This window comes from Leucopleurus acutus (assembly GCF_964270905.1).
Source record: "Leucopleurus acutus genome assembly, chromosome: 2".
Lineage (NCBI taxonomy): Eukaryota > Metazoa > Chordata > Mammalia > Artiodactyla > Delphinidae > Leucopleurus > Leucopleurus acutus.
This window is the reverse complement of record NC_139143.1, coordinates 48,366,160-48,378,671: the sequence shown is the minus strand read 5'-3', so window position 1 is coordinate 48,378,671 and position 12,512 is coordinate 48,366,160. Positions and strand designations below refer to the sequence as shown.

General features: G+C 53.9%; 1 protein-coding gene across 2 annotated transcripts in view; it reads left to right on the top strand.

The window, feature by feature from the left end:
* The window catches only part of PACC1 (proton activated chloride channel 1), a gene marked incomplete at its 5' end in the record, with an annotated part of 40,200 nt that extends 27,688 nt beyond the window's left edge, over positions 1-12,512 (top strand). For both annotated transcript variants that reach the window (XM_082861777.1, XM_082861776.1), the window contains 5 exons: positions 1,384-1,535; positions 6,408-6,550; positions 7,786-7,930; positions 10,458-10,565; positions 12,220-12,512. In XM_082861777.1, coding sequence (XP_082717903.1) covers positions 1,384-1,535; positions 6,408-6,550; positions 7,786-7,930; positions 10,458-10,565; positions 12,220-12,381 — 710 coding nt within the window. In that variant the 3' untranslated portion in view covers positions 12,382-12,512. The remainder of the gene's footprint in view (positions 1-1,383; positions 1,536-6,407; positions 6,551-7,785; positions 7,931-10,457; positions 10,566-12,219) is intronic.

Genomic DNA, 12,512 nt, shown 5'->3' with positions numbered 1-12,512 from the left:
GGGGCATCGACTTGCAAATACTCCCTGAGCTGCCATTGCACTCCTGGCGTCTTGCTGGGCACCACGGGCAGGGCAGAGGAGTCCGAGCACAGTCTAGGTGTGGGTTATGCACCCCAAGAGCTGCTGTTGGTACCCAGCAGAGTGTCACGTGCAAAGGAGGGAGGTGGACGGAGCCTGGAGTGGTCGCTGCGGGACTGGGGTGGGCAAGGAATGCTTATGCTCAGTGGCAGGATATGAGCTGGGCTTTGGTAAATGGAAGACAGTTTCTCTGGGAGGGGGGTCTACAGGAGCAAAGGTGAGCGTAGGGAGGCAGAGGGCTTCTCTGGAGAGGATGAGTCTAGCCTGGCTGGAGCCAGAGGCCAGTGATGCGGAGAAGTGGGAGTTACAGGTGGCAGGGAGGCGAGGCCATCCAGAGGTGGGCGGGGCCCTGCCTGGAGAGGGGCTCCCAGGCCACATCATCCGTACCTCTCCTGTCCCTGCGAGGCGCTGTCTCTGCCGTAGAGCGGGCTGTCTGCTCCGGGGCGGTGGGGCTGGCACTGGGCTCTGGCAGCGTGGAGTGGACCGGGAGGTGTGAGCTCTGTGAGCTCAGGCTGTGCCCACAGGATGCCCCTGAGTGACCCGCGGATGGCCTGTTCACAGGGCAGAGCCGGAGTCTCAGGTCCCCTCTGCCTGGGGCTTCTTGACAGGTGTGCTGGTCCCAGTGCGCTTGCCTGTCTTTGCCTGTTTCGTGATTGTTCCTCTTCTCTGTCTGCTTTTGTCTCTTTATCTGTGGGTTTTACTCTCTCTGTCTGGTCTCTTGGTCTGACTCTGCCTGTGTCTGGGGCCACGTGCTGCTCTCAGTGTTTCTACTATTGAGGTTAGAACAGCTGCTGTCCTTAGAGCTTTGAACGAGGTGCCTTGGCTGCGGGAGGGGGAGGGATTTGGGGCCGCGACCTGCACACTTGGAGCTCCCAGTCTGGGCAGGAGATGCGAGATGGAATGAGACCTGGGGAGTCCCACAGCCGAGGGCTGCCCAGTGAGTCTGCAGGTGGGCGGCGGTGCGGGGGGCCTGGCAGTGCCCGGCTTGGTCTCCGAGGCCTCCTTGGAGGGTGTGGAGCAGGGTTCTGAAGCGGGGCGGGTTTTGGTGCAGGCACTGGGGAGGCTGCATCCCCGGCCGGGAGGGGCTTACCGAGGGGGCAGTTGTCTCCTCCATTAGAGCAGGGCTTTCTGAGGGCAGGGTGTGTAGCTCCCCATCCTCTGTGACACTTTTCTTCTCCCTCGTCTGCAGTCACCCAGGGAGTCCTGAACTTAGGTGGTTGGCGGGTGTGAAAAAATATATGTGACATGATTTTAGGAGTGTGGTGAGGGACTGTGACCGTTCACTTTTCCCTGCTTGTCCCCCAGGCATTGCCCTGTACCCCGGTCAGGCCCAGCTGCTCAGCTGTAAGCACCATTACGAGGTCATTCCACCTCTGAAGAGCCCCGGCCAGCCAGGAGACATGAACTGCACCACCCAGACGATCAACTACACGGACCCCTTCTCCAATCAGACCCTGGTAACTCTCGTCTCCCCGAGCTGGGTCTGGGCAGCGTGCTCCGTTGGCCTCGCACCCTGAGGACCCGTCTTCTTTCTGCCAGGTGGCCTCCCCCCTCCCCACATCGGTGCGGGCCCTCGGCCCCTGGCAACACTCCTAAGTGGAGTCTGGCCGCGGCTGGCTCACCTGCTTTCAGGGAGGGCAGTGGGGCCTTCGGCCTCCTCTGAGTGACCCTCCGGGATTCCCGACAAAGTGATAAGATCCTGTCCTGGATGGAAGGGTGGCGGGCTGCAGAGTGGGGCCGGTGTGACACAGCCAAGTGGGTCCCATAGCTGACTGCCCGACAGAATTGCCAGGATCCCTTCCGAAAGCAAAGATTCTGGGTTCCATGTAGGCCCACCTGAATCACTGTTCCTGGGGGCGGGACCCAGGCATCCATATTTTGGAATAACTATGCCGGTGTAAGAAGGAGCACTGGCCCGGGAACAAGGACCCCCGCCCTGCCGTCACCCACGGCTCCGCTCAGCCGGGGAGTGGGCGGCGGCCGGGAACAGCGTCTGCACAGGGTTCTGGAGGCAGGGAAGGAATTTCGTATATATTTACATCTTCTCCTTTTCATCCCATATCCTTGTTTCCAAAAGGATTGAACAGGGCTGAGTAAGTTTTCCAGCTCAAAGAGAGGAAGGAAAGGTTTTCTAGGCAGAGGAACTCTGCACGAAGGCATAAAGGGAGGAGACAGCATGTGTGTTTGTGCCTCTGAGCAAAATTCCACAGGTGGGTGTTTCTGGAGGGCCAGGTACCCCCAGAAGGGCGGTGGGCGGTGAAGTTGTGGACAGAAGTACCGGCCAAATGAGGAAAGCATGTGTATCTGCTGTGGAGAAGGACCTGCTCCTTTGGGTGATAAGGAACTACAGGTGGGCCTTGAGATGAAAGAATCCCACTAAGACTTTTTCGTTAATATTTGTTCTAGACCTCCTCCTAAAATCCTGCTGAAATGATTCCCACTCCCGCAAAAAATAGAATAAGATAAAATATCGGTAACAGCCCTGCAAACCAAGGACGGGTATCATCTGAGGACCAGAAATTTTGAGGAACTGGTGTAAAATATAAATAGCACACTGGGTCAGATTGATGGAGCAGAATCTGAGAAAACCCATGCCCTAAAACAGACGCCAGAGAGGACTGCTGTAGAGGTGAAAGCTTTCCTTCCAACTGCTGGCTCTGTGTCAGCACATTAAAGAGCAGGGCTGCTGTAGGGCAGGTCAGGATAATAATTACAGGACCGCCTGCCAGGCTTTTAGCCCTCCCGGGGCTCGCAGAGCTGCTGGGGACAGTGTTTGCTCCGGGGAAAAGGCTCTGGGCCCATTCTCTACCTAAGCTAAGGGGAGGTTCCCTGCTTGGGCATTGGGCCAGCAGAGAGAAACAGAGCAGAACTTGAGATTGGACGTCCACAATGGAAGGAGAGAGCCATCAGAAAGGAATCTTTTCCCAGAAGAGAAGTACGCAGAGCGCCTGGCCTGCTGGCCTTCTCTGCTTGCCGCCTCTGAGCGTCCTCCGTCAGCCCCAGGCAAGGGCGAGCCTGGGAGAGGGCCTGTTAGGAAGAAACCCACAGCCCAGACCTGTACTAGTCAGCCTAACCCTTCACTCAGAAAGAAGAATGGAGAATTAAGGGCCACTAGACTTTTACACGAAACCAACCACATAAAAGGATGGAGAGGAAAAAACAGAAAGGACTCCAGGGAAGCGGAAGCTAATTTAAATGAAAAGGAAAAGAACTTTTAAAAATTTTAATGAAGAGCTAGATAATACAGTACAAACGCTGTCTGTCTGGATTCCCCGCTCTCTCCGTTCCCTGGGTACCGACTGGATGCCCGTGCGTGCTTAGGTGGCACTGCAGGTACAGGCTCTCCGGCCGTCTTTCCTCTCGGCTCCCCAGTGAGTAGTACGCTAACTAGGAGTCTTGTGTCCCAAACCTGTTCATGCCAGTTGTATCTGTTATAATAGTTACATAGTTTAAGTATTATAGAAAACCATAAAGTAAGGGCACAAAATGGGAGTCATTTCCATGCAAACTTAAGTTGACTGAAGTTACCTGTCTCCAGCCCTGGGTGATGGGCAGTCTTCACCACTGGGGCTCCTTGCCATTCACAGCCGCAAACTAGAGAGAGCTAACCCGCTCCCTGGGTACCAGGTCCCCTCCCTACACAGTGCAGAGCCGCGAAGGAGGAGCAGAGGGGCTCAGTGGAGCTCCTGAGGGAAAGGGAAGAGCGGGAAGCATAGCCGCCCCCGAAGCCTGACGGAGCCCCTTGGGTGGGACCTGTGAGGCGTCCTGCCTCGGCCCCCGGGAGGAAGGCAGAGGCGGGTGGCAGGGCCTGCACCTCGGCAGAGACTCCTGCGTCCTGGATTGCCCTGGCCTTGTCCACTGGGAGAGCCTGCCTTGGCTGTGATCCTCTGGGCCCGTCCTCTGGAGTGGACACTAGAAAACAGGCCCTCCCTGGGCCCCGCGGCTTTGGGCTGTCTAGGTTGGGAGGCTGAACAGTCCTTATCCTTCTGCTGCCCGCAGCCCCTTTGTTTGCAGTGAGATGTCTGCAGAAACGTGGCTGTTTACATCCTGTTGAGTCCACGTGAAAGCATCCCAGCCAAGGGGCTCATCTGGTCCTGCTTCATCAATCTTCAGATTCTCATTTATTTTCTAGTCTCTACCTCTTGTACCGTCAATTAAATCTCGTTAGTTTTTACCACATGCCTTGCTCTGGCGCAGTTAGGGTCACCGCCTTTCCAGCCTGTAGGACCCATGTCTGTTTCCTCACCGCCTGCCATATTCCCGGTGTCCAAATGTGAAGTTGATGCCTTATCTTCAGGCGGTTGTTCCCTCAGCACTCCAGTTCTGGAAAACAACTTATGTTGGTCAGAGTACAGGCTAAGCTCCTGTACAAAAGCAAACACTCCAGACAAACACAGCGGCTGAGATAAGAGAGGGCTGTTTCCTTCTTGGGGGACGTCTGTGTGTGCGGGCAGTGCTGCCTCGCAGGATGGCCAGTGAGGGCTTCTGTCTGTCACTCTGCCATCCCCGGGCGCCGTCTCAGTCCTCAGGGTCAGTGCTGACCCCCCAGCACGTGCGTGTGCACTGCCCCATCTCGGGAAGGTGAGCAGTGGAGGGCGGGCAGTTCCCCGCTAAGGGCCTGGCGTGGGATTGTGTGAGTCACTTTCGTGCTCTTTCCAGGAACTTCGTCCCATGGCCACATCTGAGGCCAGAAATGCACCTCCAGTGGGCAACTATATCCTGCTAAAATCTGCAACTGGGGAAGCAGCACTGGTTCTGCAGGAGGAAGTGGATAATGGAAACTGGGGACAGTTAGCATTCTCTGCTGCCCCTTAACCTGTCATGGAAAGGTTGAAAATAAACAGATGGGCAGAGATCTCTTGGGAAAATGCAGCCATAACCAGAAGAAGTGGAGTGGCAGTTTTACTGTCAGTTAAAATGGAATTCCAGATGCAAAGGGTTAAAAGAGGGCTGTTTATGTGGACAAGAGGTTCAAACTCCACTTCTCCCCACTAAGACTTAACAGCCATAAATTTTTATGTGCAAAACAGCAAAACAGCATACCCTTTGTATTCCTCAGGCAAAACCTGTTAGAAATAAAAAATACTATCACCTTAGAGTGTTACTAACACCTCTCTCAAATTCACAGTTCAAACAGACAGAAAGTAGTAAGGATAAGAAGTGAGAATTGAATTGGCACAATTAATAAACTTAGAGTAAGTGCATGTTGTAACACTGTACCTGTCAGAATACTCTTTTCAAATCTCGGTAGAGTATTTACAAAAGTAGATGTAAAGATGTTTCTCCCCAGTTAATCTGTAAATCCAGTATCATCACAGTTAAAAGTCCCAGTTGAATTTTTTCATGGAACTTAACAAGCTGGTTTTAAAGTACATTTAGAAGAGCATGTGGGGACTTCCCTGGTGGCGCAGTGGTCAAGAATCTGCCTGCCAACGCAGGGGCACGGGTTCGAGCCCTGGTCCAGGAAGATCCCACATGATGCAGAGCAACTAAGCCCGTGAGCCACAACTACTGAGCCTGCGCTCTAGAGCCGCGAGCCACAACTACTGAAGCCTGCACGCCTGGAGCCCATGCTCTGCAACAAGAGAAGCCACTGAGTGAGAAGCCTGCGCACCACAATGAAGGGTAGCCCCTGCTCGCCGCAACTAGAGAAAGCCCGTGCGCAGCACAAAGACCCAACGCAGCCAAAAATAAAAATAAATTTATTTAAAAAAATAGAGCATGTATATGGAATAACCCTGCCAGGTTTTGGGGATGGGGTGGGGAGTGATGTGGAGGGGACCTGCCCAGTCAGATACCAGAATGAGTAAACATTCAGGGGTCAAACCTGCGTCTGCCCACTGTTTGGGTAGTGAGAGTGAGATCCCTATTTCATACCGTAGACAAAACTGAAAGGCAGGCATATTGTGTATCTAAATGTAAAGTTTTTTAAAAAGTGCTGTGAAGAAATACAGGAGAATATTGATATAATTTTGGTTTCCCTTAGCAAGCAAAATCTAGAAGCTGTGAAGAAGATTGACAAATTTCACTGCATCACCTTTAGAGCTTCATATAACAAATGGCATTAGAACAGAGTTAATGGGAAAGTGACGAACTGGAAAAAAACAGTTGTACCTATACCAGATGGAAGTTAGTACCCTTTCTAAATAAAGAGCTTCCCCAGCACTGCCAGCCAGTGAGGCTTGTGGCGGGAGGACAGGTTGCCGTCAGGCCTGGTCCAGACGCTGTTCCTGGGCGTGGGGTGGGGTGAGGAGCCCTGTGTGCCCAAGGCGAGGTCAGAACCACCCACGCGGCTCTCCCGGCTGAGACTCTGGCCTTTGTCTCCGCAGAAATCCGCCCTGATTGTGCAGGGACCCCGGGAGGTGAAGAAGCGGGAGCTGGTCTTCCTCCAGTTCCGCCTGAACCAGAGCAGCGAGGACTTCAGCGCCATCGATTACCTCCTCTTCTCTTCTTTCCAGGAGTTCCTGCAAAGGTGGCCTTTAGAGCTCAGGGCGGGCTTGCTTGACACTCATTCTCTCATTCCGGCCGTGCTCATCCCTAGGCTGGGGCAGAGGGTGCAGGGAAGCAGGGCTGTGGATGAGCCACTGGCCTGGAGGAGGGCCTCTCCACGAGGTCAGGCGAGCCCGGTATAGGGGGTTCCGAAACGCAGCGCTGGTTGAGTCCTGGAGGGAGGTTGGGGCCCACCGCTCCTGGCTGGGGCTGCCGAGGACGGGGTTTTGTGAGCCCCCTGGAGGGCAGCTCCTTCCCTGGGCCTGGCTCCCCACGGTGTCCTGGAACTGGGTCCAGCCCTGCGTGAGGGCTCAGTGCCTGTTTGCCACGCGTTTCTAACAGGAGGATGAAATGTCCTGTTCGTGGGTGGTGCCACCTCGGGGGCCCAGAGTGCTCGTGTTGTGGGCCGTGGGAGCGCTTTCGGCACGGGCCTGAGCGGGGGTGACTCAGTCCCTCCAGGTCCTGCGTGGCCCTGAGGCTCCATTTCAAGGAAGCCGGGCGGCAGCTAGGGCAGAGAGGAGGCCGCTCCGCCAGCTGACGAGGCCGTGAGCTGCCACAGCTGTTCACACCCCAGCGCCCCAATCCTGCCCATCTTGGAGCCCGGGGCCTCCTCCTCGGCACCTTCTGCCACCTAGAGTTCCCTCTCCCTTCCCTGCTTGAAGCTGCCCGTGTCCCCTGCCTGCCCAGCCCCTTTCTGCTCCTCTCGTGTGGGTCCTCAGTACCGCCATGCGGTTGCCACCTGCCTGTGCGCGTCATGATCCTGCCACGTCTGCACCATCCTGAGTGGGTGTTGTGGTGTCCTGCCTGGCTGAGAGCTCCCTGGCGAAGCCTCTTCCCTTCTCTGGGGCTTCAGGGAGGCTGAGGGCCAATGAGGGCACCCCAGGGCTGCTGAAACCCAGATTTCTCCGAGGCGCTGGGGGCGCGTCTGCAGAACGCGGTGCCGGCTGCTCCGGGAGCAGATGCTGGGGGTGGGTGGGTGGGAGTGGGGAGGGCTTCTCCTGCCGGGAGCCTCGGCAACTGTGCTCGTGCCTTGAGGCAGCTGACAGCTCCCCCTCCATCTGGAAGCCAAAAAGGCCTTTGAGGAAGGGGGGAGTGGGCAGTGGGAGCATCCTGGTGGTACCAGCCGAGAAACCAGCTTGACGTAGGGGCTGGAGTTTGAGCCTGACCACGTTCGAATCCCGCCTGATTAACGTGGACCTTTCTTCTCTGCCCTCCAAGCCCAGACAGGGTAGGCTTCATGCAGGCCTGCGAGAGCGCCTATTCCGGCTGGAAGTTCTCGGGCGGCTTCCGCACCTGGGTCAAGATGTCCCTGGTGAAGACCGAGGAGGAGGACGGGCGGGAGGCGGTGGAGTTCCGGCAGGAGGTAGGTGGCGCTGGGCTCGCTTCGCATGGCCACTGACTCCACCCTTGAGTGCAGGGTGGAGGGAAGCTTCTCAGAGGTGACCGGTGCACAGGGTCTTTGGGGTGAGGAGGCCTTCGCCAGGATGAGAGTGGAGCCGGTGCCCGGGAGTCTGCATGTTCTTCTGCAGGCAGGGCACACCCCAGGCCCTTTCCCTTTGTCGCTGCAGCCCTCACAGTGCACACGGCGGAGCGTTTTACAGAGTGGCGCCTCATGCGGCTCAATCTGATGCCTGTTTTTATTCAGCACTACTCCCCCGCTGCGCTCTGAGAGGCTGGCGGCTGCATAAAAAAGTTGACTATTGGCAGGGCAGAGACTGGATATGGTAGCCTCTGGAGTGTGGGGTGCGTGGTGATCCATTGGGACACAGGAGGAAAATACTAGCTTTCTTTTTGTATTAATTTTTTAAAATGAATTATTTTTGGCTGCATCGGGTCTTCGTTGCTGGGTGCAGGTTTTCTCTAGTTGTTGCGAGTGGGGGCTACTCTTCGCTGCGGTGCGCGGGCTTCTCATTGCGGTGGCTTCTCTTGTTGCGGAGCACGGGCTCTAGGCGCACGGGCTTCAGTAGTTGAGGCACGCAGGCTTCAGTAGTTGTGGCTGGAGGGCTCTAGAGCACGGGCTCAGTAGTTGTGGCGCACGGGCTTAGTTGCTTTGCGGCATGTGGGATCATCCTGGACCAGGGCTCGAACCTGTGTCCCCTGAGTTGGCAGGCAGATTCTTAACCACTGTGCCACCAGGGAAGCCCCTCTTTTTGTATTAATTTTTAAAACCTCATCCTTTCTCTATTTTTGAATGTTTTAAAATGCATGTAACATTAGAACGATAATAGTAATGTTATGTCCCTTCTAAGAAAGTTATAAATATGTTGGCACGTGCTCAGAATTCTTTACTAATGGGAAGCCTGATCAAAAAGCTTTCAGCCCCCTGACCTGGGGCCAGGAGATAGGCCGTGATCCTGGGGGCAGCTGGAGAGGACGTTGGAAGAAGGCGTGGCACCGGGGGTGGAGGGATGGAGGGACGGGACATTTTGGTGGCCTCAGCAGGGCTGGTAGGCAGTCACCACCCAAAGCAGGGCCGCACCCCTGCCTGTGGGGCTTCCACCTCTGCAGGGGTGCTGCCATCGTGCCAGCATCCCTGCCCAGGGCCCGGCCATCCCGCGTGTCGGTGGCTGGGTGCCTGCAGAGGCAGCGAGGAGACAGCTCTGTTCTCGCATCCCCTCCTCCTCCTTGGAGGTTTTCCATTTGGGCTGGACTCCGAGGGGCAGCTTTAGGAAAGGGCTGGCTTGGAGAGGGACCCACTCCAACCGACAGGGTGGTTGGAAGCTGGGCTCTCGTCCGGGTCTGCCCCTCCCCACGCCGCGCTCCTAGGACGATTCCGGATTGGAGGCCTTTGGGAACAGCTTGAAGCCATTTTTCTTCAGAGGGACAGGGCTTTTTTCCTGCCTTAGGCAACGACCCTCTGGCAGTAGGTCCTTATTCGTATTTTGTAAGATAACTGTCATCTCCCGGACTTTTACGCCACACTTTTCTCCAAGAACTCTAAGTCCTTTCTCATCCGGCCCCCAAATCAGCGGAGAAAGGGAGACTCAGTGTGTTCACCTTACAGTTAGGTCTCCCCAGGCTACCCCGGCTCTCCTGGTAGCTCTAGCTGTGATCTGAAACCGGCGGGCCAGACCCCTGTGAGCCTGTGCACTGTAGAATGTTTGTGTGCCTCTCAACATCATCTGCATTGGAAGTCTTTGGTGGGGGATGTGAACTCTTTTGAAAAAAAAATTTAAAAAAAATTTATAATGTTTTTCTATCATGTTTTAAAGTTTAAAATGCTTTTCCTGTGTGTTGTTTCATGAGAGCCTCTCTACAACTCAGTAGACAAAAAATGTCCCCCAAATGGCATTTTGTCCCCCCATTTTATGAGAGCAAAGCAGAGGCTCAGACCAGAGGATGGCCCAGCCAGACTCTGGAACCCGTCTGCTCTCCATTTCACCTCACGGCCCCTGTAGAAGCTGTAAGCAGGCCTCACCAAGCACGCCTGCTCACCGTGTGTTTCCAGGGAGTGCTCAGCTGGGCGGAACTGCGAGGCTGTACTTGGTCCCTGCAGACTGGAAGGGTTGAAATATTCAGCTCTTCAGGTCAAGTATTTTGACATTTGGAATTTTTATGGCTTTTAGTTGTGAGTCTTACACAGTACTCTGAAAATGGTTTAATCAGGTACAGATACCTAGCGACAGATTTCAGTGACAATCCAAAACACCTGTTGTGCACCCCAGATCCTGTCCGTTTCCTCAAAGAATGATGGAAACCAACGTAAAGCCTTGGCTCTGGGACCAGTCTCGGGATATCGTGTAGAGGAGGTTTTTGGCTCTCTCCCTCCAAAAGATGGTGCGAGGAGAGCCGAGGTCTCAGCTCCGCTAACTGCCCTCTCCTTCCCTGTGGCCCTGGCCAGGAAGGGACGCAGGAGCGGTGTAACACTGTTTTCTCTCCTCTCTACCTAGACCAGCGTGGTTAACTACATTGACCAGAGGCCAGCGGCCGAAAAAAGTGCTCAGTTGTTTTTTGTGGTCTTTGAATGGAAAGATCCTTTCGTCCAGAAAGTCCAAGATGTGAGTATCATCTGCGACCTTGAGAGGGAACTTCCCACCCCAGGGCATGTTGGTGCATCCTTGCAGGCCATCCTCATCTTCTGTCACAGCGCAGATTTCTGTGTCTTTTGTATTTATGACATTCATTTTCTGTATCATTTGTGTTTAATTGATCTCATCTTTAACCCTGGACTCGTCGCTGTGAGTGTGAGGGCTTCGTCTTTGTTCACCGTTTATCTGGTGTCCAGCGTGGCGCTTAGTCCAGCGTAGCCACTGGGTAGTGATAGTGAATGAACTAAGTAGAAAGCATTCAGCTAATAATCTAGATTACTGCTGTTGGAAGCCGTTCTCCTTTATTGGTTCTCTGTAGGATGAGAGTCATTTTTTATTTGTCGTAAATCAGAGCAGAAAGGTACTAATCAGAACTTAAGAGAGCATCAATTGATGCCAGGTCCCAGACTCACTGTCTCAGAAGGGGAGGGGTGATGGGACGGCTTCGCCAAAAGAACATTCACGAGACGCCATTTACCAGAGCCAGTCCCAGATCTGATACTGTTTGTTGTGTAGATCATCACAGTATGTCCTGATGTGCTCGTGGGTTGGGGGAAGACATTTCAAACCTGAGGCCCAAACAGGCAGGGTCTCTGTGATCCCACCACTGCTGTTAGTCGTGGCCTGGCTGGGCCGTGTACACGTAGGCATGTGCAGACTCCCTGAATCAAGACTCCACGTGGAAGAATGAGCGCCTTCAGCTCCACACGTAAAATGTGTGATCCAACGTTTTTTAACCTACTGTGTTCAGTATGAAGTCCTATTATGGGCCAAGTAAAGCCCCGAGCCCGAGGCCGACTGACTTGCGTCGTCCCTCAGCTTCACAACTGTCCTAAATGGTGGTGGTGGTCGGTGGTGGTGGTGTAACTTTCATAAGTGAGCCTGAGGTTGCCCTGCTGAACTGGGTCTTAGAGAAGTGCTGTGTGTTTATCAAGCGGGGAACTCAGACAAGCCATGACCTCGGCCTGAAGGAGTTGCACAGTCAGTGAGAAAACAATCTGGGCTGTAAAGGACATAATTCCAGACAGTAAGGACCTGCCAGAGGGGTTTGTGGGATAAATCTCTCTGCTCAAGTCAAGAGGGTTTTGGCTTAGTGGTCAGAGGAAGCTGTGAGGGGCCTGGAAGGATTAGTAACTCAAGGTGGGAGGAAAGCGTCCCGGGCAGGGCAAATTGGAGGGGCCCATCTGCAGGCAGGAGTCCATGAGGTGAGTGGAGGACAGGCAGTCGCTGGACTGGATGGGAGGGGAGGTGAGAGTCACTGTGAGATGGGAAGCAAACAGGAACTGACTGTACAGATGGGGTGTATAGTTGGGAGGAGATCTGTCTCAAAGCAGGGTCAGTCACATTGTGGGTTAAGCCAGAAATTTAAAGCTCAGGACTGAGTACCTTATTTGTGCAGAGCTTTTTGAAAAAAATTTTTTTTCTTTCAGGATCAATTTATTATAGGGAGGGATTACTATTTTTCTCCTCAAACTGAGCTATGGACAAAGTATGGAGTTATGGCAGTTTTAGAAACCAGTTGTTTTTCTTGTTGCCTCAATAATTGGAGGGGCTCTTTGACAATAACACTGAAAATCAAAAATGGAAGCCAAGAGAGAAACTTGTGTTTGTTTCTGTTTTGCAGATAATCACCGCCAATCCTTGGAACACAATCGCTCTTCTCTGTGGGGCCTTCTTGGCATTATTTAAAGCTGCAGAATTTGCCAAACTGAGTGTGAAGTGGATGATCAAAATTAGGAAGAGGTACCTTAAAAAAAGAGGTCAGGTAATGAACCACATAAGCTGAAGTCGCTTGCGTTGTTTGAAGGACTGCCCGAGTTCATGGAAGTTCTCATCACTTCTGCTTTGGTAAACCTAGCTGCCAGCAATCCTGTCCTCACTTGAAGAAACGAGCCTTGCTGGGGGCCTGCCTGTCAC